Source organism: Heterocephalus glaber, unplaced genomic scaffold, assembly GCF_053883595.1.
Source record: "Heterocephalus glaber isolate CG9 unplaced genomic scaffold, H.glaber_assembly_v1.0 deba00001553, whole genome shotgun sequence".
In the NCBI taxonomy this organism is placed as follows: Eukaryota; Metazoa; Chordata; class Mammalia; order Rodentia; family Bathyergidae; genus Heterocephalus; species Heterocephalus glaber.
Window position 1 is genome coordinate 7,489,857 of NW_028258344.1, and position 26,948 is coordinate 7,516,804.

Sequence of the window (26,948 nt, forward strand, 5' to 3'; positions counted from 1 at the left end):
TCTCTCTCAAAATAGCTGAAATTTATTGTCTCACAGTTCTGCCAAGTAAAAGTCCAAAATCAAGGTGTAAGCAGGGTCATGCTGCCTCTGAAGCCTACGGTAGGATAGCCTTTGTTGCTAATTTCTGGTGGCTTCCTTTTAATCCTTAGTATCTCATGGCTTGCAGCTATTGCACATCAGTCTACCTCCATTCTCGCATGTGTATCAGTATTTCTTACCCTCTTTTGAGAGGGACACCAGTCATTTTGGATTATGGGTCTACCCTACTCCACTATGACCTCATCTTAACTAATTACATCAATAACAATGCTGTCTCCAAAGAGGGCTACATTCTGAGGTACTGGGATTCAGGACATCAGTATATCTTCCTCCCCTATTCCACACCTGTCTGAGGATTGAACTCAGGGGTCCTGTGTATGCACTGTACCTATAGGCTACAATCAAACTCTCTACTTCTGTGTATTTGGGTGGGGGGAATACACCATTCCATAACAATTATGCTCTGAGTACTTTATGAATGAATCATAGGGGGCCAGGGATTTAGCTCAGAGGTGCTGCCACCTGCCTTGCAAGCACAAAGTCCTGAGTTTAATCCCCGGTACAAAAAAAAAAAAAAGAATGAATCATCACAGTTGAAATGGCAATAGTCACTATTTTATGTGCAGTGAGATAGTACCTAAGGATTAACATCCCATAAAAAAGAAGAAAAGAAAAAAAAGAAGAAAAGAGTATTAGCAAATATCTCAAATGTTTCATCATTAGTCACATCTCTGGATTTAGTAATTTCTAAACCTAACAATGCAAATATTTAAAAATTAGGTCATGGTAAATACTATTGATATAACATATTTATAAAGCACTTAGTAGTTTGACAAAATTTTGGGGTTTTTTTTGTTTTATACTGTATCATTTTCTTTTTGGGGTACTGGGGATTGAACTAAAAGCCTCATGCATGTTAGGCAAGTACTCTACTACCACTGAGCTACATGTCCAGTCCTCTCAAAATATTTTTGGATGTAATTTCTTTTTTAATTCTCAAAGCAACCCTTATAAAATTGGATGTGGTGCTACATCACTTTAATCCCTGTACTTGAGAGGGTGAGATCTTGAGTTTGAGGCCAGCCTGGGCTCTATAGCATTTCAAGGCCAGTCTGGACTACATTACCTCAAAACAAAACAGAAGAAAAGAAACAAGAAATCCTCAACCCCAGTATGTTTTATCTCCATTTCATAACTTAAGAAATTCGAAATAAGAGTATTCAATATTCGTTTCATATACATGCTCTAAAAAAATAGACCTGGAACATGTCTTAGACCATCTTTGATTCTTCTAAATAACAGAATACTTAAAACCAGATAACTTATAAAGGCTGATTTTATTATTCATGGTCCTATGGTCTGGAAAGTCCAAGATTAGGTAGCTGCCTCTAATGAATGCATGTACGGCTTCAATTCATGGCGGAAAGTGGAAAGGCAAACAGGTAGGTGTGGAAGAGAGAAAGAAGAAACCTCCATGATACATAACACATTTCCCAGAGGAAAGCATTAATGCCTTTGTGAGTGTTCCATCCCTATGATCCATTGACCATCTACTAGGTCCTACCTCCAACACTTTTAGCAATCAGATATCAATATGAGTTTCAGAAAAGACAAGCCTACTAAAACCATAGCAGGACACAAAACTGGATTTCCTTAATAGAACCTGGAGCTCTTCCCAGATAGCCTGGCATATTGTAATACTTTTTTGAGCAAGAGAAAGTAAAGATTTTACTTTTCATTTTTTAAAAATTTTCATTTTTGTTAGTGCATGTTTGCAGTACACAATGATTAACATTCACCTTGGAGAGTTGCTACATATACATGACACATCTTAATTATTTTTACCCCACCTTCCCTCTTTTCATCTCTCCTTCCATATTTTAATACTTAATGATGATGATGACTACTAACATTTATTAAATGCTTACCATGGGCTAGGGACAGTTCCAAACTTTGCACACATTTGTAACTCATTTACTCTTTCCCAGAACCCTAAAAGGCAAGTACAATACAGAAGCACAGAGATGGTGAAGAATTAGTCCAAAGTCACAGAACTAGGAAATGCTAAAGCCAGCACTGAAATTCAGTTAGTTCTACTCCAGAGCCTACTTTCTTATTTATACAAGCCTCCTTAACCTTGTAAAGCAGTCACTGTTCCAGGGTCCTTGTAGGGTCCTTATTACACCACTACTAAACAATGTGAGAGTATTTATCAGCATGCTACATACCCATATATGACTCCTCATGTGACTTAATGCAAGTTACTAAATATCTCCAAATGTCAGCTGTCTCATGTGTGAAAAAAGATATACTTGCAGTAAGGGCTAAGTTAGTTAACATATGCAAATGATCTTCCTCACATCAGTCATATGATAAGCACTCATTAATCATATTTAAGAGTTAAACTGATATAATAGTTTAGTGTTTGAAAATTACTGGGGTAGGGAGGAGAGGATAATTAGTTTTGACAGGTAAGATCTGACAAAGCATTGTAGGAAAAGCAATAGTTGGGCCTTGAAGAGTGCTAATAGGTGAAGAAGGGCATTCTATGGAGAGAACCCTGTAAGGGTAAACGAACCATTCTGCATGCTTCCCTGCCTGGAGGAAGAATAAGAATCATAATATTGAACACTCTTATACAGGATTATGCGAACTGTGGTCCCCAAATCTACTATCATCAGAGTTTCTAAGTAGTTCCAAAAACGTTCCTTCTGTACTCATCAAGAGTTTGTAATTCTCTATTCACATGTGTGGTCACTTGCCAGTTATCCATCTAACGCTTATCTTTTTACCAATGCACTGTCACTCTTATAGTAGCAAAATTAGCCCAGGCATTGCATTGGTCCCTCTGACCCTCTGTCCTCTAAGCTTGAGGCATTAATCATTTTTGTTTCTAATTGCTATCATGTATGGAACCAGTGGGCCACCCTGGTCACAAGAGAAAGGTGAACAGTGCTTTGGTTTGCAGCTGGATGGGAGGGGCTTCCTTACTTCCACAGCTGTACTGCTGGCCTGAAGTAGACAGCAACTTACCTCTCATTAGCATACTCCATGACCTCTCTTGTCTGGCATTCCATTCCTGCTTGGGGGTGCAGAGAAGAGGAGTAAGAGCAAAGGACCTTCTCTGACAAAGCGCTTGTAAGGTCACTGGGAAACAGTTAACATTTCTTTACAAGTTGATTCCAGGGTCCTTGTCTTCTGCTTTCCTCACAACACTACCACTGAGATTCTGTTGTCGTGTTTGTGCCTACTGTGTCCCTACTGCCTAGGCTTTTCCTCTTCATTGGTATAGACATGCCATATACTTCTCAACGCCCACATCCTAAATGCCATTGATCTCTCAAACTCCCAGGGCATACATTTTATTAAGAAGAGGCCTTTCTAAAAACAATTGTCTAAAGCTTGTTCAAAAAAGCAACCTAACCATCCAAAAATCTGGTTCTAATTCTATTTATATCAGTCCAACATTTACTGTTGTAATCTAAGTCTAAATTTATTTTTTAATAAGTGGGGCATATACTACTCATCCTGCCGCAGGGACTGAGATGATTGTTATATGAGAATATATGCATAGGGGTTGGGGTTGTAGCTTAGTAGTATAGTGCTTATCCAGCACATGATAGGCCCAGGATTTGACTCTCAGCATTGAAAAAAATTACAAAAACATTCCTAAAACCTGAAAATCCCTATCCAACTGAGATATTAATATAGGCAGGATATGTTTTCACAATGTAGGGGCAAAAGGAAATGCTTCCCTCCACTCTAAACATTCACTAAAATGAACTGACAGAGTAATAGGAAAAAAGCATACAAATATTTTACATGCACAGGGAAAATATCACAGTATGAAAATCATAAATAAGCATGAGTCTCTCATAAGAGCTTGATGGCTGAGACCTAAATAACCTCACAAACTACCAAGAAAAATAGGGGCTTGACAGGGAGTGGCTTGGTATTTCTTTAATATTTAATTAGTATACTTGATTTTTTCGTACTGGGGATCGAACTCAGGACCTTGCGCTTGTGAGGCAGGCATGGTGCCACTGAGCTAAATTCCCTGCCCAATATACCTAATGTTTTAAAATTTTGGGGGGTCATACTAGAGATTGAACCTATGACACACTGAGCTGCATCTTAGACTTTTTAATATTTTTTCTTTTGAGACAGGATCATACTAAGTTACTCCAACTGGCCCTGAACATGTGATCCTCCTGCTTATTTCTCTCCCCTCCCCCACCACCTTTGCTGAGACAGGCCTAACTTTATATTCCAGACTGGTCTCAAACTATCACTCCTTCTGCTAGGATTACAAGCATACACTACCATGCCTAGTTTATTTTTCTGATTTTTTACAAAGGGCATTTACAAGCATAGTCTTTTTCGTCCTTTAATTTTATTTTTATAGATCCATGTTTGCAGTAAATAATGATTACATACTCCATAGGGAGTTGGTACATGTACATAGCACATTTTAATTTTTTTATCTCTTCCTATATCTCTTAAGCATGTTCTATTTGTATGCTTACAATCTAAATCTAACTTCACTGTTTATGTTTAGATTTATCAGGAATAGGCGTATCTTAGACTTGAAGTTTCCAATTTTAATTAATTAATTAATTTTGAGGGTTTTTTGAGCCAGAGTCTCTTTATGTAGTTCAGGCTGGACTTGAACTCACTATGTAGCCCAGGCTGGCCTCGAACTGGCAGTGATCCTCCTGTCTCAGCCTCCAGAGTACTGGGATTACAGCCATGTAACACCACACTCAGCTGAAGCTGCTAATTTTAAAAAAATCACTTTTTAAAAACAAAGTTGAAATTCAACATTTTTATTTAAAAATATTTCTTAAAATACTTTATTTGATGTGTACGTGAAATTTAGGAAAGCACAGATCTTATTTAATAACATGTAGGTTTTGAGTTTATAGTACACTTACTACTGATAAAAAGTGTTGCAATTTCAGAAGATTTAAGTCTGATTTTTTTTCACAGTCTAGGAAGTACAACTTTCTATGACCCAATCATCCATTTTTTATTTTGTATTCATTAAGAAAAGGTCCAAAGGGGAAGGAGAAAGGAAGTGTGTGTGTGTGGGGGGGGATGGAAAAATATGAGAATGGGAAAAAATGGAAATTTTTCCTTTGTAAACAGGGAGGGGTGGAGGGGTTGAAGGGAGGGCAGGGGAATGGGGGAAAAATAAGAACCAAGATATAGAATGTACAGGTACAGTCATTACTTTTAAATCGGTTACAAATAATATATTTGTTCAATCAACATTGCTTTCTAATATATTTAACTCAGAGAACTATGGTACTCATACAAACTTTTGCTTAATAATTCAGTATCTTGAGAAGGAGAAATCGGTTAATTTGTACCAATGTATAGTTGGATAGGAGAAAGAAATTCTAATATTTTACAGCATAGTAGGATAACTATAGTTAGTTAACAGTTAATCGATTATTTGAAAATAGCTAGCAAAGAGGATTTTGAATGTTTCCAAAACAAAGAAATGATTTGTCTGAGGTGATTGATATGCCAATTACCCTAATCTGATCATTACACATTATATACATGTATTATATCTTACTCTGTACCCAATTATCATGTGCCAATTAAAAAGTAAAAATATTTAAAAGTAACAGTATCATTGTCTGCACCACAAGAAAAAGCACTTAGTTATCACTTAGGATGAGACAATGGCTATGCCTGTGGATTTAAATACAGTCTGAACCTCATTATTTGCTAATAGTATACTTGCAAATATATCTGCTTATTAAAATTTATTTGCAACTCGCAAATCAACACTGCACACTTTCATGGACATAAGCACATGCATGTGCAGAATGGGAAACACTTCGCTTTCCTGGAGGAGCTGCGAGTTCCCAGCTAAAGTGAACCAGGAAGCACTCTGCCTACTTGCTTTAGCTCTCATACTGTAGACAAATTTTCTTTGCTTCCCCCCCTCCCCTCTCTCCTCCCTCGCTTTCTCTCCCTCTCTCTTTCCTATGGGGAATTTAACCCAGGACTTCCCCGATGAAGTATATCCCTAGCCTTTTTTTATTTTGAGATAAGGCCTTGCTAAATGGACCAGGCTGGGCTTGAACTTGTGATCCTTTTGGCTCAGCTTCCGAGAGTGCTGGGACTACAGTCACAAATCGCTATGCCCAGTATGAATTTCCTTTTTGTGACCTATTTACTACCATGTTTTTCCACCCTTATACTTTCTCTTGGTGATTTAATTGTTAAAAATGGCTCCCACGCACAGTGCAAAAAGTCTGCCGAGTCTAGGCAAGAGGTTGTGCTGCGTACCCCAGAGAGAGTGCATTAGGTGAGCCTTATTCAGGCTGCGGTTGCAGTGCAGCTGGGCATGAGTTCAGTGTTAATGAATCAACAATTTATATTAAATAAAGTGTCTTTAAGCAGAAATGCTAATAAATAAGTTTACATTATTGATCTGATGATGAAAATATTGTGAATATGTGTTTTGCCCAGGAGCAATCATTCCATAATAACTGAGTGTTTGAGGTGACTTTATAGAACTTAACTGCTATGAATAAAAACAAACAACTGTACATTTGTCTGTGTTTATGAGCTAATTAAAAAAATTTACTACAGAAAATTTCTAATAGATATGTAGAGAGAATAGTACAAGTATAATCAGTCCCCAAGGATCTATTACACAGGCTCAACAATCACTAACTCATGACCAATCTTGTTTCCTCTTTACTTCCCCAATCCTTTTCCCCTTGGGCTTTCACACAAAGTAACTTTGGTTTTAAGGAGAGGACAGGGTGACAGAGCAATAGAAAAATAAGTCATTATGCCCTGCTGGCCAGAAGCCAGGCTAGCAGGTGGAGGTTGATGGCCAGAATGAGGAACGTGGCCTGGCCAGCAGTAGTTATGCGGCCTGTGGTGCATACCTTTGCTCTCTATGTCATACTTTCTGTGTCCTTTGTGGTCAGAGCTGTGGGCTACTTGCTGCAATAGAGGGATGGACTCTTTGCCTGTGGGGAACAAGCACATCTCAAAGTGCCAAGGAGGGTCACAAGTGGGAAGAGCTGCTGGGAAAAACTGAATCTATGTGATATGTCTTCAAAACAAGGTACAATTGGCCTTAAAGTTATTCTACAGAGAAATCACTTGGACAAGAATTAATAGATGACTGAGGTCCCTGTAATCCTACAGTGGGCCATGACTAATCCTGCTATCAAGTACATCCAGCCCCCAAAGCATATCTGATTCACTTTTACTTCTTATCCTGGCCTTTCCTGCGGCACACACACAGACACATATGAACACATAAGCACACACACATGAACATGCATAGTGGCTGCTCTTTTGTGGCCAACAAACACAGTAACAACTGAGGGCCTGTGAAGAGGAAGGCTGCATCTGTTGTTTGGGAGGCCACGAGTGCTCAGGCTTCTGAGCTATGCGCACACTGCCTGGGGAGTGTTACGAAATGAACACTGGCTGTCAGCCTCTCCGGGGAGGTGATTTGGTCCCAAGTCCCTCCTTCAGGAGGGACTCCTACATGTCTTGTTCTAGTTTGCACTTGGAAGAACTAAAAAAAAAAAAAAAAGGAAAAAAATCTCCCTGGCTCACTTCACTAATTTGTCCTATCCTTTGTGTTCCTTCTTTCTGAAGTCCATCCTTGCAGCTCAAGGATGGGATTCCTCAAGGAAAGGAAAGCATTTTTCTGTTCTTGGAAGTTTAGATTATTTGCCTTGGAACGGGGAGGAACACATGCCTGGTGGCTCTGCTTGAAAACAATCACTGTATTCCACTCCCCATCACATCTGGTGCATCTGAGAACCGTTAAAAAAAAAAAAAAGAAAGAAAATTAACCCATTAACACTGTGTTATTTCAAGTTACTTTTTTATGTGTAAGGATTAAAGAAAAGGAACTCTTTTTCATGCCAAGTGAAACTAGACCAAGAAATTTGGCTTTACATCTAATTTCTGGGAAGGTCATACAAACATTTTAATTTCAGCTGGTGATGTGGAACTTCAGCATGGGTGATCCCATTTTTATTTTTACTCTGAACTACTGGGGCCTCACACAGAAGCTTGGCCCAAAACAATGGCTTGCTATAATTTTTATTTAATAATATAAAAGACAAGGAAAATTAGAGGAGGTTAAGAAGACATGGTATTGAAATGTAACACAGTATTATGGGACAGAAAAAGAACATGAGTTGGAAAAGTATGCAAATATGAGTAGTCTTCAGCTAATAGTATTGTATCAATGAAAACTTTCTTGTGTTGATAAATGTACCGTGATTGTGTAAGATGTGAACTTCAGGGGAAGCCCAGTGAGGGATGCACAGAAACTCTGTGTACTATCTTTGCAATACATCTGTAAAGCTAAAATTATTTCAAAATAAAGGTTTTTTTAAAAAACATATGTTGGCCCTAACTCTAGAGTTTCTACTTCAGCAAATATAGCCTCTGTCTAGAGAATCTGTATTTTTTAAACAGATTATAACAAAACTTTTATTACAAAAGTTATACATAATAGAGCATCAACTATTTTCAAGAACAATATTAAACCTGATAAGCAATGAAAACCAGACTAAAGAAATGTGTAACAAGAAACTAATCACCTTTCTGTAATCAAACATTCAATTATCTACAATGTCTTTTTACAAAAGGGGTAGGACCATGGTTTACAGGAGAGAATCTGTATTTGTAATAAGCTAAGGAGCCACTACTGTTAGTTCAAAGAAAATACTTTGAAAAACACTGCTTAAAAGAAACCTAAAGCTGCCTGATGTTTTTTCTGCCCTTTCCTTAAATTTCCCTCCAGTAAACACAAGAATGATTAAGAAAATCATTCACTTTTCTGGTTTGAAAGAGGTTTATGTATTTATTTTTGGCTTTATTTAATGTCCCTCTCAACTGTTAGTAATTTTACCTTAAACATAATGTAACATAAGAACATCTCTTTTTAAAAATGCATCAGTCAATCCTAAAATTGGATTTTCCATGCTCAGTTCACTTAGTACATTATTTCAAATAGCAAGCCTCGAAAATGTGGTTAAAATATTGACAAAATCCAAGGATGCATTGGAACCATGCTAGGTACCAACATGGATCCAGGAAACTAGTGTGCACAGTCTATTACTAACGAGTTACCTCACAGTCTACTCTCTCTTCCTCGAGTTTTCAGCAGAACACATGGCCACTCAGAAGGCATTTTCCAGATTTCTTCCAATAAGTATTTTCAGAAAACTATGCTTTGGTTATTAGGAAGTAAGAAGTGGGAAATATAATTTCTACTTACCCTTAAGTAATCCCAGCATTTGGGAGACTGAGGCAGGATTGCTATGAGTTTGAGATCAGCCTGGGTTGCATAGTTCAAGATCAGACTGAACTGCACCATGAGACCCTGTCTCAAAAAGAAAACAAAATTTAAAAAAGGAAGAAAGCTATTTTTTTCCGCACTATGCTTTCTGATGATGGGTGATTATGTTGGCGAAGTGAAGCAGCTATATTGGGCCACAGGTGGGTGGAAGTGTCATGAAGATGGCGTAACAGCAGTCAATACATGAAAGTGAGGAAAGACCTGGATAAGCTTTATTGCTTTCAGCTACTAGTTCTCATCAATAATTTTAGAGGTCACATGACTAAGCAATATAGTCTCCTTAGCCTTGCTATAGATGGTACAGTTGCCCAAGTTGTTTTTCAGGAATATGTAGATACTTTAAACATGTTGAAGCCACTGACACACCCCTCCCACTTTACTGTATTTAATTTTTTGAGTCTCACTAAATTCCCCATAATGGGTTCAAACTTTCAATGCTCCTGTTTCAGCCTTCCAGAGTGCTGGGATTAGAGGTATGCACCATTATGCTCTGCTCTGACCCTCTACTTTGGCCTGTGCAAGTGTCTGATGGGTGAGCTTTTTACATCAGAAGGCCAAAGCTCTACTTTGAGACCATTTTCTGAACATGTATCCTGTGAAAAGCCATGAAGGTTGATGATGCATGTGTAGGCCACTGATGACTTCATTTTTTCTTACCTTCAATCACCTTTCCCCATGACTTAGACCACTTTGCTTCTTTGTCCCTTAAATTCCCCCTAAACTTTGATGTAAGGCCTATTTGAAGCTTGCTTTTCCATTTCTACACACTTGATTACATTGTGAATAAATTTCTCTTGTATAAAATTGGTCATTTCAGTGACTGGCCTACTGCAGGTGTGGCAGGCAAACAGGCCTGGTTTGGTAAGAGAAAGAGCCTGGATATCTGACACTATAGCAACACAAATCCTGGATTGCTTCCAGACTGCTTCTGTACAAGAGAAAAACAGGCATCTATGTTAATTTCCTGCTATTTTGAACTTGATGCCACTTGGAACCTAAGATGACACATGCAGTCATCCAGAAGTTGTGCAGAATGGAATAAAAAGAGAACCAAGGCTGAGGGGTAAATGGGGACAGAGTGGCAAATGGAGGCTTAAATCCAGCTTGCCCTCTTTTTGTCAAGCTTTGTGCTGTGCTCTGTTGATTACAAGGCTGATATATCCATGGCCCTGTAAGAGTATGACTTTATCTACTATTTTGATTTTAGAGCAGCATTTTAAAAAATATTATCTACAGGTTCTTGGGGCATTGGAGATAGCTTTAAGTAGTTTCTAGATGTACTTCAAAAAGTTGTTAGGGGAATGGTGGTATAGCTCAGTGGTAGAGTGCTTGCCTAGCATGTGCAAAAAAAAAGTTAATATTAAATAGTGTGTTTATATCTGAGGATAGTTAGTACTTTATTCAGCAACTTCAGACTTCATTGTTTGGAAGAAAGTCCATAAGGAAAGAGGGAGTTTGTTGAGGTGTAGGAATGATGTAGAGCAGAAGCTTATTGGAACACTATGTCATTAAGCAGTATTATCTGGTGGCTAGATACATGTTCTGGAGCCAAACTACTTGCCTTCAAATCCTGACTCTCACAATGACTAATTAGCTGTTATGTAGGCTTATTATTTAACCTCATTGTCAATTTTTGTAACACATAAGATGCTGTGAGGATCTAAATGCATATTACAGTGCCTCAGGGATAATGCATTCTGGGAAGCACTAGGCAGGAAGTAACTGTACCAAGTCCACAAATTGTGAAAAGCTTACTCTGTCTCAGCATTTGTACATATAAAACCTATTTTACTCATGAGGAAGCTGAGGCTTAGGGTCAACGACCTTCCCAAGGTTATCATCTAATTATCACTCAGCTAGAATGCAAACTCTGGTTAGATTCCAAAGTCGAGCTCCTAAGATCAAGATCAGAGACAAGGTGGCATGTTTTCATAGCTTCCTCTTGTATGTCAACTTAATTGCCCAGCTCAAAGCTATGCCATCAATCTCTTTAAAGTGTGCATAGGATAGGAAGATAATTGGAAAGGCAGCAATTGAAGATCCACAACTAAGAGGGAGAGGAGAGTCTTGTGCACTGCAAGGGTGGTCAGTCTGGGACCTGCGGCAAAGAATGGGAGAACAAGGGAAGCTAGCTGACCAGACCTTTAAAATGCCTCTTGCAAGGCATGATGGTACATGCCTGTTATTACAGCACTTTGGGAGGCTGAGGCAGGATAATTGTAAGTTTGAGTCCAGCCTAGGCAAATTAGAGATCATCTCAAAATTAAAGAAAAAAAAAAAAAGGCCGGGGATATAGCTTAGTGTGAAGAATCTGGGTTCAATTTTCAGTATGGGGGTTATGGGGGGGTGGAGTCTCCTAATGATTTACATGAAAAGTGGCCACTCAAGGTTAATTTTCAGTTCTATCAGTCGTTTTTTTTTTTTTTTTGGTACCGGGGATCGAACTTGGGTCCTTGAGCTCTTGAGCTTGCGCAGCAGGCGGCGAAACCACTGAGCTAAATCAATCCCCGACCCTAGTCGGTGCTTTTAAAATATTGTTGCACTGTAAGCTATATGATTAGTTCTATGATTCAGCAATTTCATACGCTAAATTGGACAGTTTCGAAGTATCCCAAGGATTTGTTATTTATTTCCTTATATGGATTCCAGGCAACATCTGTGAGGCAAAGACATTGCAACAAAAATCTTAAAATGTTGCAAATGCGTTTCACTTACTTTTGCCAACACGTTAAAAAACACAGTTTCTTTTGAAACTTTAACTTTCCCTTTTAGGAACAAGAAACTTTACGCAACTATTGCCTTTTCCAAGGCAACTCTATTCATAAAAATCAATGGCAGTGTGTGGTGGGGCACACCTGTAATTCTAGCACCGGCTCCCTGGCTGAGGCAGGAGGATCTCGAGTTCCAGGCTAGCTTGTACTACAGAGACTTCGTCTAAAACAAAAAAATACCAAAAAAACCGGCAAACAGAATACCTCAAACACGAACATGAGTGGAAGGAAAGACAATAAAAACACAAGTCAATGACTTGGCGAAATTTGACTCCACGGATTTTGGTTGCATTAAACGTCTCTTACGGCAGGCTGGAGGTTGGAGGTAGACGACAGGGCCAAATCCGATTTGCTTTTACACCCATCAGTGCCACAGCTCCAAGCCCGTCACTTTCCCTACACCTGCTTCCTCGTGGGGACAGCCTGCAACTGTGCCCAGGGAGTCGATGGCCTCCGGAGCACAAATGAGGCACGGCCACCGCTCCTCCGGGCCTCCGTCCACTGTGCTACCAGGCGGGCGCCGCCAGCCCCGCGACTTTGGCAGGGCTCTACTATCTCCGCCAGCGCCGCCTCCCGCCCCAGCCCTCTGCCAGCCCAGAGTGCGATGGTATCCTGCTCAGTCCGCCTTCAGAGCCGTCTTTCCAGCTGCCTCGGAACCCGACGGAAGAAAGAGGACGTACGCTCTGAAGCGCCGGCGAGCCCTCTACAGCGCATGCGCCCAGCAGCCCGCCCCGCAGGCCTCGCGCTAGTGACGTGGCGACGAGAGGCCGAGCCGAAGTCGCCGGCGGGAGGGTGGGGGAGGAAGAGCGCGGTGATCGCGTACGTCAGAGCGGAGAGCGGAAGGTCAGGGAGGCTCGGAGCGGAAGTGAGACCAGGGAGTCTGTCCGCCATTGTGGACCCGAGAAGCGGAGAGCGAGAGGGGAAGAGGAGCGTGCAAGCGGAAAAGACGGGCCCTTGCCGCTGACTCCCGAGCGCGAGGCTCTCTTTTTGGTTTCTCCGCGAGCGGCTGCAGCGGCGGCGGCTGGAACAGTCATTCACCGAGGGCGGCAGCCAACTGCTGTGAGTGCACGGGGAGAGGCCCAGGCGGCGGCGGCGGCGGCGGCTCCTCTCGGGTTGCGGTGAAGAATGTCAGCCACTAGCGTGGATCAGGTGAGGGAGCAGAGGCCCCAGGCTCGGCGAGGGCCTGAGCCCCAGAGCTCCACCCTCGCGTGGGGCTCCGGCTCCTCCCCGCCGCCGCCGCCGCTGCCGCCGCTGCCGCCGCCGCCGCCGGCCCCATAACGGTGCCCAAGTTGCTGCGGTCCTGCGGCCGTGCGGGCGGCCCAGCGGCCGCGGGCCCAGGAGGTGGGGGAAAGACCGTTCTTAGGGCCCCGAGGATGCGTCGCGAGGGCGGCAGACGTGGGGCAGGGACCCTGTGTGCTCTGGGAGACGGGCGCAGAGAGGCGGTGGGAGGTTTAAAGGCCGGGGTGATTGAGAAATCGGTGCTGTGGGGGATGTGGTGGGTTTTACTCCTACGCGGATTGTTTAAAATAACTTATCTTTGATGTTGTTTTCGATTAACACACTTTTCCTTCTCTCTTCTCTTTCTTCTCTTTGTCGCACCTTTCATCTTGTTACATAGAGACCTAAAGGGCAAGGAAATAAAGGTGAGTTTGAATTTTTTTTTTCTTAGTTCTCAATGTTGCCTTGATGCTGTTTGTAAACAGCGGGGATTTTTGTTGTTGCTTTTTAAAAATATAGAATCGATAGAAATTCATTATAGCTAAGGCAGCCAAAACTTAGGTTTTTCCTTGCCTTGAAACCAGTTAAGTACGAAAACAAGCTTTCTTAATTATATTTCAGTTGAACAGATATTATTGTGAATGCAGTAGTATTTCTTCAGTTGTGCAGTTTATCTCTTATGTAACTTCTGCCGCAAAGATTTCTACACGTGTGAAAAATAAGTATTTTCGTAAGTGGACATTTTGTTTGATATGTCTGGATCACATTGAAACATAATTCACTTAGTATTCCATGTCATATTAATGAAAATCAGACTTAATCACTGATTCTGTGGAAGTTAGTTGCAACAGGAGAACACCTAAAGAACTCATAAATGAAAGGGAGCGTAATCTTGTTATATAGTTCTGATTGCAGTGTGACTCAGTCTGGTATTTTACAAAGGCCTGAGAAGGAAATAAATTGTGAGGTTTCTGCCGGAACTATAAGATACACTTTTTAGTACAAGTACCATAGAACCTAAAGCACTCAAAAAATAAGTGTGTTTTGTATTTGATATGAAACAGTGTAATTAGCTGTCTGAAACATGACATTCATCATAAGACATTAATATAGAACAATAACTTTTCTTGGGGTAGTGCCAGTTAACATTATAGCAAATTATATATTTCTAACGTTTATAATAGGGCTTGAAATTAGACTAAATAGAATTATACATCCTGTGTTTTTGTTTCATTAACAAATCCTTACTTAGAAAATGAGATCTGTAGTAGCCTTTTAGATATAAGCTTAATGTTTTTAGTGGTGCTCTTTAAATTCTTCTGTGGGTTTTTATTTCGCATTGCAAATTTGGTTAATTTGAAAGAAACTGGTTCTGTATACATAGATTAGTTAACACTATATAAGAATTTGCACATATCAGATATACAGTACTGTGTTAAGTAACAGATTTGTTGTTTTAAGGAAGTTTTAATTCAGTATATAAACATTTAGAAAATTTGATTTTTAGAATTTCAATTTTATATTTAGAATTACTGCGTTATAAGCATAGATCTCAGAATTGGGTAGTTTCATTTTAAATGAATTTTTAAAAATTTGTAAATTTTAAAGAAATGATCCATTTTTTTGTTAGTCTGCCCAGTAGGAGGTTTATAGACTTGGAAATATATAAAATCTGTGGTCATTATTGCCTAGCGTAAATCATTTTATCCTAGATCTGTGGGGAGGTGGCACTTTGCAAGGCTATTTGAAATGCTAAGTGTTTTGTGTTACCTGCTGTAAGGTAAGTACACAAGTTCCATGAAGTACTTAATTTTCGTGATAAAACAAAATACATAGGTCATCTGTATTGTAAGCTGGTAGTATATTACTGTGAGTTTGACTTACAACAAGATCATTTCACTTAGGTATGGCCTGTTGACATCTATATTATACATATGTTATCTATAATCTGTATCATATATTGATTATTGATATTGTGATATAAATTAAAAACTACATACTGACTGTAAGTATTTTCTGGTTATTTAAAAATTTTTAGTCTATCAGTGTCACTTCTGATTGTGTATTTAGACACACATCCAGACTATTTGGATAGTTCTTTATTCTAGATTTTTTTTTTTTCTTTTGTTCAGTTCATAATTTCATTTAAGGATAGGATGATGGACTGGGCTTATTTTGAGTTCTTAATAGTTACTGACTTGACAGTTGAGCTTGAACATACTGTACTTTTTTGTCAAAATTTCTCCTCTATGAAACGAAATCCTGTTATGAGAATTGCTGTAACTGCTGTAGTTTACAGTAGCCATTGTATTTGCTGTATTTCTTTTCACCTTTTGAAGGAATACTGTATGAATTCTATGCAGGAGGAGAAAAAATGCTACTGACCTTGAAATATTGGTAATCACTTGAGTTTCTGCAAGTACGCAATTATAGGTATATATTACTTGTCTTTTATGCCTTTGCAAGGAAAATGATAAGGCCAAGTCACCACCACCAGTGAACTTACACTCTGTGTATAGCTGAGTGAAACTTTTCTACTTAAGCTGGCTTAATATCCAAGCTAATGAAATTGTTGTATTATAGTTCTGTTTGCTTTTTGTCAAGCAGAAAGTATAGGTATTTCTTGTGAACTACAGCATCAATATTCTAAAATTATGAGTAGTAATTTGAATTCAGAATTTGGCAAGCTTATGAAAAATACATGTTCCTGAGAAATTGGTATCACTTAAATTTTGAAAGCATAGTCCTTTTCAGTTGACTTAATACAATTTCAGAGATGCTGTATTTCCTTTCCTAATTGTCTTCGGTTGACATTGTTAGCCTAATACAGTACCTGGCTTTAATGCCTTTTATTTCCTAAGTGTTTTTCTGCATATCCTTAAGGACTTCATGTACTAAAAGAGCTAAAAGGAGCTATCAGTGTCTTTGTTAAAGCAAAAATGCTTTGAAGTATAATAATTCTAAGTTTACTTGTTTATAAGTTTGAACTCTTTTTTAATTAATAGATTGTCCCTGTGTGAAATGTCAGAACTCTATTATGCAAGGCAAGGGTAGTACCAAAAAGGATAGTTGAAATTTGACGATAATTATTTACCTCTTGGTCCATAAGTTTCAATACTGACTTTATATTTTTATTAACAAGTAGAATTTTTGCTTGTTAGAATAGAAGTGTGCTGTGCTTTCCCTTGCCAGTACTACTGATGGAAGTGTCAGATACCATCTTAGGCCTTGCTCCCTCCTTTCCCCAGCCCCTTAAGTTTATGAATAAGCAAATATATGAAAAAGGGTTTATCTTTTTTCTTCTCTTCCTTCCAGCATTGTTTTATACAACTACAATTTAAAAGAATTACGTTGAATTTAAGTTTTAATATTTCAGAAAAGTAGTGGAAAATACCTTATATTTTGGCCATATTATGTTGTATTCTTTCCCTGTCCTCCCCAGAAATGATTTCAAAGTACTTCACTATCATTTTAAGCCTTCATTTTATTATTAATCTTCACAACATTCCTTTAAGGAGATAGAGGGTATATGGTATTGTCGCTGTTTTTATAGGTGGGAAAACATGATGCACACATCTGTTGACTTTCCTAACTTGATGTAGTCAGGACCAGAGCAAAGAATCACCTGGCTTCTAAGGCCCATGTTCTATCATTGAGTTGACTCTGCCTCATAGAGCAGAGGAAACAGGAGAAGAATCATGTAAGTCATCTGTTCTTTTTTCCCCTGAAGAACTTTAACAGACTATGGAACTGACTTGGATTTCATTAGTATTTAATGGCATTCAGTCTCCAAGACATAACATTATCATTAAATAATATTTAAAAACTAAAGTCTTTAGAAGGCAGTTGAATCTTTTAAAGAATCTGAAACTCAGGGATTAGTTTGGAGTCTAATTTAGCAGAAGTTCCTGGTCGTAGGATGTGAAATATTTAACCAAACATTTTTTTCCTAGATTGACTTATTCTTCGTATGTTTAAGACATGCATGCATCATTTAAAAATAACTAATATTGTATTAGTGTAAATAAGTTCTGAGTTCTTGGTCTCAGCCTCTTAGAAAAGAACAAAGAAATGAAGAATAGTAGTATAATAACATTTGGATAAATTTTAAGTAGGAACTTTCTGATTGTAGTAGCAATATGAACTAGATACCTGAGAATCTAATCTATCAAAGAAATAGGTATAATTTCAAAGTGATTAGGTGTTTTATCTTTTTTTTTCTGCAATGCTAAGGATTGAACCCAAGGCCTCATGCATGCTTGGGAAGCGCTGCTGTACCACTGAGCTATATAACACCCCAGCTCTGATTAGCTGTTTCAGCTTTTGGCTAATTTGTACTAGTGTAATTGCCCAATATTGAAGTTTTAATTTTTTTCAAGAAGTAAAAGACCATGCATTACTACCTTTGATAAAAGTAGGTAAAACCATGATCTCTTAGACTGAAACGATTAAACCTAGCCTTTAAAATGGCAGGGGATGTAACCTAAGGCACCCTCTTCTTTGTGGACCACATTCTCAACTACAGCTCTGATGCAGTCTTTATCAAATACAGTTAAACCACCTCACTGGAGTCAAGATCAAGTTGTCCTTTCGGTTGCTCTTTTGATCTCTGAGGGGTAATGTAGTATCATAAGAAATCCACTTTGAAAGCTTCACAGAATAGTATCATCTTTGATTGCTGCTGCTTATTGGATGCCAGAGAACTAAGGAATTTCACAAATCTTTGCTTCCAAGCCGCTGTTAACTGAGTGCTACACTTTAGGAGATGTGACTATGTGGCAAAACTAGAGATAATGAAAATGTTCCTTGATAGAAGAACACACAACTTAAACTCATCACCCCAACAGTAATTTGTAGTACTCTGTGCCATTGTAGTTTTGAGTAGTAAATCTTTGGATTTTGAGTTTTTATTCTAAAAGATTGTCATTGCTTAGAAACTTTCAACTTTTTTCATCACACATGTTTCAGTAGTATACAGTATTTACATAGTACTACTACATTAACTTTTAGCTTAGTAAGAATTCTGTTTTCATGGTGCTAATATCATTTTTATTCATATTTGGGTCTTGTAATATTTAGAATAATAGCTAAGATTACTGAACACTGTCATTTAATACTCAGATGACATGAAGTAGATACCATGAATAAACTTGAAAGAGTAGTTGTCAGAGGGTTAGAGAGGTTAAGCCATACTGGAGATCACTTATCCTTTTGGTAGAGGACTTTGAATCCAAATTCAGGACCTTGTTTTGCATTCTTTGCTCAGAGGCATTTCTTAGACAGTGTTCAGAGAATAACTATAGAGCATTTATGGAAATGGTCTCTGAGCAAATGTGGCATTCTCAGTTACTCTGACTTGTTTTCTCTCACATATTTCAAGAGTAATCATGGTTATCTTTGGTATCTTCATACTGTTTTTACATTCGTGTGAAAATCTTCGTATTTATTTATCTCTTTGGTAATAGGGATAGAACCTAGGACCTCAGAGCATTTTTAAGACATTTTCTACCACGGAGCTAGCCACTCATCCAGTCCTCATATTTTTAAGTGTAAAATGGAGCCCTTTAGGTGTTCATAATTATGTTTATTCATTGTGATGTTTCAAGTAGGTGGATTTTATCTCCTTTCTTTAACTGGAGATCTTTAAGATTTTCATTGGAACTTTAGATTAAAAATAGTCACCTCCCCATTTATTTGCCTTTATCAGATTCATACAGTTTATAAAGGTAGAGAATATTTGGAAATCTCAGTTGTCTACAATAGTACTTGAAATAGTTATTTTTGATTCACTTATACTATATAGGGAACCCTTTCCAACATTTTTATGTTAGTTTACTCATTACAGTGTTGAAATTGGAATATTTAAGTTTTTGCTGTGGGGGTGGATAACTGGCTTGTGTTTGTATAACCTTGGGCTTATATATCACAAGATGTCTGAGGTTTTTTTGTGGCACATAAATATTCATTTTTAATAATGCTTTAAGAGGGTTCTAAATGAAAAGAATAAAGAATTCAGTATTGCCTTTTCTGAGTTGGTTTGAAAAATATTGAAAATGTTAGGTTGTGCTGAGTTCCATAAATTACAACACTTCTAATAAAAATGTGTTTTTTAGTTTCAGTACAAAACGGTTCGATTCATCAGAAAGATGCTGTAAATGATGATGATTTTGAGCCATACTTAAGTAGCCAGACAAATCAGGTAAGTTTTCTGTCAGTTTCAGATTTTAGGAAGTTAAACTTTTTTTCAGTATGAACTGATTTTTCTGTTAAATATTTTAATTGGATGAAACTAACCATAACATGAGTTAATTCATCTAATGTACCCGAGTGTAATAGATAATAATTGTAGGTTTATGGTCCAGGCAAGTTCTCTTTTAGAGATTATAGGTAGCTAAAACTAGATTATGAAATGAAAAATATTTGAAGATGAGCATTTTTATATATTTGTGGATAGATTGTTTTGAATGTTGAAATCTTTTAAAATCACTATCATAGTTTTGTAACTAAAGGAAAAAGGCTTAATTAGCTAGAAATTTTTATGTGAAGAGGGGATTTCGTTTGTGTAAAATTTTTGGTTAATGGTTAGTATTTTGTTTTTTATAGTGCATTCCAACTTGAATTTTATTGAGAATTACTGAAAATTTTAATATAACTTGGTGTATTATGGCATAGAATTAAGGATTTTATAAACACTTGTTTCTAAATTGTAAACATGGAGATTCGTTACCTCAATTACTAAGCAGTAACTGGTAGTTATTTTTTTGTTATTGTTTTGTATTTTGTTTTTTAGTGTAGGGTTTGAACCCAGGGACTTACACATACTCAGCACATACCACCACTGAGTTGGAACCTCAGTCCATAGTGACTTTTGAGGATTTGTGTATGGGGATAATGTAAATGTTGAAATACAATAAAATAATGGTATTAAGCTATTTGTTTATCATTTCTGCCTGTTACTTAAAGTATGTCACAGGGCCAGAGATGTAGCTCAGTGGCACTGTGCCTTCCTGGAAAACTCATGGTCCTGAGTTTGATCCCTGTACCTCAAAAATAAATAAATAAAAGTATGTCACTGCTAGAAACAAATTTTAAAAGAAAATTTTCAGTATTAACCAGTTTCATTAGCATTTTGGAATGAAAATGGTTTTGTAATTTTGCTTAAGAAGATAACCCACCCCCTCCTGTCTGATGAGCAACATTCCTAGCATACATCGAAGGGGAATAAATAAATGAGAAAGACTAAAACCTGATGATAGAATCTGAGAATTCGGCTACTCTGAAAGAATGAAAAAATGGATTTCACATTTATCTAATCTTTTTGATCTCAACAAATTTACTTTTCCACCTAAATGTTATGAAAAAATATGTCACTTAAAAGCAGAAGATCATTTGTTGTGAAATTTAGTGCAAGTTTTAAGTATACTTTTGTCATATTTTGGGTCATGAATTAATTTCAGTTAACATTCCTTATGGCACTAATTTCCAACTTTTTGGAGAAATTCTATTATAAAGCATAGTAAATATTCCCCTAAAAAGGCCTGTATGATAAGATAGATTTAGGAAGTTTATTGGGCTAAACAATTGGACTTTCACTATTTGATTACATAGTTTATATATTAAAATGTAAAAGTGAATTTCTAACAGGCTATGGTATGAAATTCCCTAGTCTTAAATTCACATGTTGTTTTCAAGGATTTGAGAATTGCTTCCTGAAAGAGTCATCTTATTTATTTTACTTGGTTACTGGTACTTTACTTGATTGTCATAAGGAGTTAGGTTTTTGTAAATCCAAAGAGGTACTTTCAAGAACTGGCTAAGGGAGTCGAGAGGAGGGTTTCTAGTATAGTAACCAGAGCTGTGCTGTTTTATTCTTTTATATATTGGAATTCTGCATAAGTTTTCACTTTTTTTTTTTTCTTTGTGCCGGGGATTGAAATCGGGTCCTTGCGCTTTCGAGGCAGGCAGAGGCACCACTGAGCTAAGTCACTGGCCCTAAGTTTTCACTTCTAAGACATTTTTAAAAACATTAGAAAATCATTATTTATTTAAATTTGTTTTGTTTTGTTTTGGTTTGGTTTTGCATTGAAACCAGGGCTTCATGCGTGCTAAACAGACACCATACCTCTGAACTACAGACCTGGATCCCAGAAAAATCATTAATTTTTAAAGAGTGTAAAAGCATTTACTTTAGTAGTACAACCAGATGAATTTTTCATTTGCATCATTGGTGCTTATGATGAGGAAAATCATTTATAAAAGATTTGTTTTGATGAGATGTACAAATGGAAAGATTTAAACTTTTTTCTGTTATTTACTTATTTAAATCAATGAACTTATGTCCGGTTTGAAGGAAAATTTGAATGTTTGATTCCCATGAAACTATACTATTAGCTAACACTGAATAGTTTTCAGCAGTAGTCTTAGGATAATAAAAATTCTGACAATGCACATATTTATGTTGTGAAGAGTACTAATGCTATAGAATGCTACAAACTAGATTTGGTGTAGAGAAAAATTGAATATCTGAATTCTTACGGGTAAGTTGTATAAGAATTTAAGTTATTCACAATTACCTAAAGTGCAAAATTTAATTTTTAAAGGAGTTATAGCAAATTAGTGAGAACTAGAGTTACTGCTAAAATATCTCAAGTGATTATTGACTGACTCTAAAATATAGGAATGTGTGATAAGTTCTTTAAATACTTACCTAACTGAAGAAATTCCTTAATATTTAAAAAAATTACATATACCTTTTGCTTTTAAAATTAAATCCCTTTATTTGTGGAGGCAACTCAGTGGTAGGGTGGGTGCATGCTAGAGGGCTTAGGTTCAATCCCCAATAACACAAAAACAAAATCAGTCTTTATATCCAGTTTAATATTAAAAATAACAAAAATTTAAAAATGAATCTTTTGGTGGGAAAGGTGTTTAATGTTTTTGGGTAATGATTTGAGTCATTTTTATATACTGAGATCTCAGATCCAAACTACACTGAAATAAACTGTTGGTATTACTCTTGTGGTGGCATATTTCTTCTGTTTTTCTATTTTTTTGGTGTTCAGTTTCATTTCTTCCCTTCCATTCATTCTTCTTGTCCCTTCTCCTTCCCTTTTTCTTTCTGCAATGCTGGAGGTCAAACCCAGGATCTTGCACACGCTAAGCGAGTGCTCTAGTACTGAGCTGTATTCCTTCCCCCATAGTGCCCCTCCCCGATTTTGTAATTTTAAGAGTAAACATCAGTCCTTCAGGTCTTAAAATTTGTTCTTTATAGTTCTTCAGAATATTTTGGTGATTAATTTGGGAAATTCATGTTTCAGTTATTAAAAATACCATGTAATTTTTAAATATAAATTGAAAAGCTGATGTTTGGGTAAATAATACTAACCATGTTTTTCAGGGAAGTATAGAAAATTAAAATAAAGTAGTATTTTAATTTTATTTTTTATTTTCCCTTTACTGTTCTTAGATTTTCTTTATTCCCTACCTATTGGAATGATTTCTTTGCTGGTAATTTCATACATCAACTCACTAGTTTTAATATCCACATGTGATTTGTCACTGTTATTGTTACTAAGAATTAACCAGTTTCATGACAGTGGGTGCATTTGTTACCTAAAATAATTTTAAAATGACTCCAGGTTTTTCTTTACCCCATGTTTTGTCACCTTTTCTCTAACACCTAGGAAAACAGGACTTAGCATTTCCTGAAAATATAAATATTTTCTCAGTATTTCTTTTATCATCACAATCTTTGCATTTGTGTATGTTTTATACACATAAAGCTTGTCAATTCATGGAGACTCCTGTATTATTCCTCTGTGAGATCTTTTTTGACTTCTCAGTTACTTGCTCCCTCCTCTTTGTACTAAAGCATTTTATTTTGCTTTCTTTATACTTCAGTTACCTATCACTTTGTAGAGTATGTGCCTTTCCCACCATGCTTGTGAAGTGCTCCAGGTTGGAAGCTTTTCTAAATCTTTGTTCATAGTGACTGGCTTTCAATCTAGCACTGTGGGCATTCATTAAGTATTTATTAAATGAATGGATTAAGTGATCTGATAGAGTAAGAGAATGAAGAATCATGGCTGATGAAATAACTGTTTTATAGAAGACACATTTCCTTTTGACATCTTTATGATTAGATGTATATAAATCATACTTTTTGAAAAGTACAATTACAGAAGAAAATGTGTACAAGCATTAAAACTATATTGACCACTTGTTAATTCAGAAGTGAGTTTTTGATGTACCTTTTTCTAATGGAAAAGTTACATTTTTCTTTGTGAAGAAGTGCTTATTAGTGGTGAATAATATCTTGACCACTTTTGCTAAATTTTCAAACATACTCTGGTTTTCTTTATTAGACTTTGGATAATTGTGAAATAAAAATGGATATTAGCTTATTATAACTCAAAGACTCAGTTTAAACTAAGTTATAATTGAGGTGTATGAAAATATGCTCATGTCAGAATAATAATGATGACTTTAATTGTTCAAGTTTTTTCTGAATTAATAGAATAATTGATTTATATCACGAGGATAAAGAGTGATTTAAAATTCTACAGAAGTACTTCTAATCTTTTTTAAAAAGCATTTTAGTGTTCATACTAGGGAAAAACACTCAAGTTAAAGACTTGACCTGTTTGTTGCACTTTGCGATTAACTAAGTAGTTTTTCAAAAATTTTCATAACCTGGGTGTGTGGCTCAGTGGTAAAGCATGTGCTTAGCATAACAGAGACCTTGAGTTCAATCCCCAAGGAAGGGATTAACTTCCCAGTTGAATAGAGCTGGAGGTATTTTCTGGATTTTATCCATGAAGAAACTAAATGACCTATGGACTAACACAGAAAGTGGTAAAGTGACAATGTAGTGGTGCACACCTGTAATTCCAGCACTCTTGGACAGTATAAGCAAGACTGTGTCTCAAAAAATGAAAAAGCACTTGGGGATATAGCTGAGTCCAAAGACCCTGGTTTCAGTCCCCAGTACTGGAACAGGGAAAGTAAATGGGAAAGTAAAGAATTGACCTCATATCCTTGAAAATAGGAAGCCAGGGCCGGGGTTTTAGCTCAGTGGTTTTGCCGCCTGCTGCACAAGCGCAAGGACCTGAGTTCGATCCCTGGTACCAAAAAAAAAAAAAGAAAATAGGAAGCCATAGGTTTGAAATTGTACCATGTACATGGTGATTAATTTACATTTTAAAAAGAAACAAGTTAAATGGTATTAATAATTTAACTATCATTTGTTGAATACAGTGTGCCCTAGACACTCTACTGTTTTTATTCCCATTTTTTAAGTTTATTATAAAATGTTTTGAATATAAAGAAATAATTAAAGACACAGTGAGCACATCTATACCTCCTATCTAGACTTTGCCATTAATGTCATGTTTTATCACATTCTCTATCCATCTTTTGTTGTTTTTCTTTTATGCATTTTAAATAAGTTGTATTGATATACTTCCCCCTTAGTTCACCATGCATATTAGTAGTGTTAAATATTTATATACAATTTTTTTTGAAGTAAAATTTAACATAAAAAAATGCTAAAATATGCACAATTGGTGGCTTCACAAATACATGCATCTGTGTAACCCAAGCCAAAATCCACATACAGGATATGACTCATTAGTTTTCTCTTCTTGAGTTTAATTTTGATGATTTTTTTTTTTTTTTTTTTTTTTTTTTTTTTGGTACTGGGGATCAAACTCTCAGGTCCTTGTGCTTGTGAGGCAGGTGGCGGAACCACTGAGCTAAATCCCCAGCTTGAGTTTAATTTTCTACTGACCTCTAGGCACATGTTGAGCTGTAATGCCGTTTTTATTGTAAATTGAAAGTTTATTGCACAAGTTTCTGGTACAATGTTAAATTTTAAAAACAATGTTAAAATTTATGGGTGCATTGTGGAATAATTCAGTCAGGCCAGTTAACCTTTTTAGCATCTCAGATATTTGACAATTTTTAAGGTGAGAATATTTGAAAAATGCTCTTAGCAGTTTTGAAAATTACCATACTACGTCAACTAAGTTTACCATACTGTGTAATGGAATTCAGAAAAACTCATTGTAGTCTTCCTGAGATTTTTATATCCTTTGACCAACATCTCTTCCATACCTCTGACTTTTGTAGTCAGGCATTCTACTCTACTTCTGAATTTGTCTTAGAATCAACATATAAATGAGATTTTCGATATTTGCCTGTTCCTCACTTATTTCACTAGCACAATGTTGTCCAGTTTCACTCATATTATCAAAAGTTTTTTTCAATTAGAATAGTATTTTATTTATGTGTATATACCACATTTTTAAGTCCATTGATCTGTTGTTAGATACTTCTTTATATTTCCTTCTCTTGACTATTTTGAATGGTGCTGTAGTGAACATGAGAGTGCAGACATCTCTTTGATTTGAGATCTTTTGAGTAAATGCTTAGAAGTGAGATTGTTGGATCTCTTTATTCTTTAAGAGATGAGAGAACAATTTGAAATGTAATTAGCTTAGCTTCTTTTAGAAATAATAACCTTATAATAATAATAATAATAAACTTGAACCTTATCCCAGATTGTGTTTCTACTTTTATGATGTAAGTAAAGGGTCTGTTGATCTATGGTCACAAGTATATTCAATTATTTATACGTAGTAATTACTGTTTTTTCTTTTTCTTTTTCTTTTTTTTTTTTTTTTTTGAGCTGGGATTCACACTCTGTTGCTCAGGCTGATCGCAGACTCCAGGACTCAAGTGATCATTCTCACCTCACCACTCAGTTGCTTGAGTGCAGGGATGACAGGCATGCAGCACAGCCCTGCTTATTATACTGTTTTTATGCTTGCCTATTACTGTTGTTTTCCCTCTCCTGATTCTTTGAGTATGGGGAAAATATGAAGTGTTTCACATCACTCTGTGAAGGAAGTATATCTTTTTAATTTACATAGTAAGGCTCAAGTATTACTGAACAATTTCCGAATCATGAAGAGACTATTTTTAAATTTTTAATCTTTTTAAATTAATTTTGTTAGTACATATTAGGTATACAATATAATGACATTCATCATTGGAAATTTACGCCTTTACATAATTGCTCTTTGTTCTTATTTTTTCCCCATTCCCCTGCTCTCCCTTCAACCCCTCCACGCCTCACTATTTACAAAGCCTTTGTTTCCATTTTTTCATATTAATTCCATTCCCTTCTTTCCTTTCCCCTACCCCTCCCACTTCCCCTTCCCTTTGCCCCTTTTCTTCCTATTTAACATCTATTATACCTTTTGTTCTTACTTACAATTACAGTTTCTCACATTCGAGAAACTATTCTGTATTTACACGTGTGTCCTATTTATTTCACTTAAGATTATCACCTCAGTGTGCATCCATTTAGCTATAAATGTCTCTAATTTCTCATTTTTGATGGCTGAGTAGTACGCCATTTTATTAAAAAACCACATTATCTTTATCCAGTCTTCAGTTAATGGGCAACAGGGCGGTTTCCCAGTTGCAAATTGGCTATTGCAAATTGTCCTGCTATGAACATGGGTGCACATATATCACTGTAGTATGATTCT

The 26,948-nt window shown here is 36.7% G+C and overlaps 1 protein-coding gene and 1 long non-coding RNA gene across 13 annotated transcripts in view; one reads left to right on the forward strand and one right to left on the reverse strand.

The window, feature by feature from the left end:
- Positions 1 to 826: 826 nt before the first annotated feature.
- Positions 827 to 13,065, reverse strand: LOC110348596 (uncharacterized). Its single transcript, XR_002393950.2, has 3 exons — positions 12,259 to 13,065; positions 9,323 to 9,427; positions 827 to 7,844 (listed from the first exon to the last, which is right to left on the reverse strand). It is a non-coding gene; the product is annotated as an uncharacterized LOC110348596 (long non-coding RNA).
- The window catches only part of Ythdf3 (YTH N6-methyladenosine RNA binding protein F3), a 38,297-nt gene continuing 24,360 nt past the window's right edge, over positions 13,012 to 26,948 (forward strand). The window contains exons 1-4 of one of the 12 annotated variants that reach the window (XM_013071247.3): positions 13,042 to 13,323; positions 13,793 to 13,817; positions 16,946 to 17,092; positions 19,506 to 19,591. Coding sequence is in view for 2 of the 12 variants with exons in the window: in XM_004842127.4 (XP_004842184.1) it covers positions 13,300 to 13,323; positions 13,793 to 13,817; positions 19,506 to 19,591 (135 nt within the window). In the remaining 10 variants the exon portion in view is untranslated. Of the gene's footprint in view, positions 13,324 to 13,442; positions 13,516 to 13,792; positions 13,818 to 15,157; positions 15,173 to 15,436; positions 15,826 to 16,945; positions 17,093 to 19,505; positions 19,592 to 26,948 lie in introns of those variants that run through there. The other 11 variants (XM_004842129.4, XM_087190384.1, XM_087190386.1 and 8 more) reach the window with 11 other exon arrangements.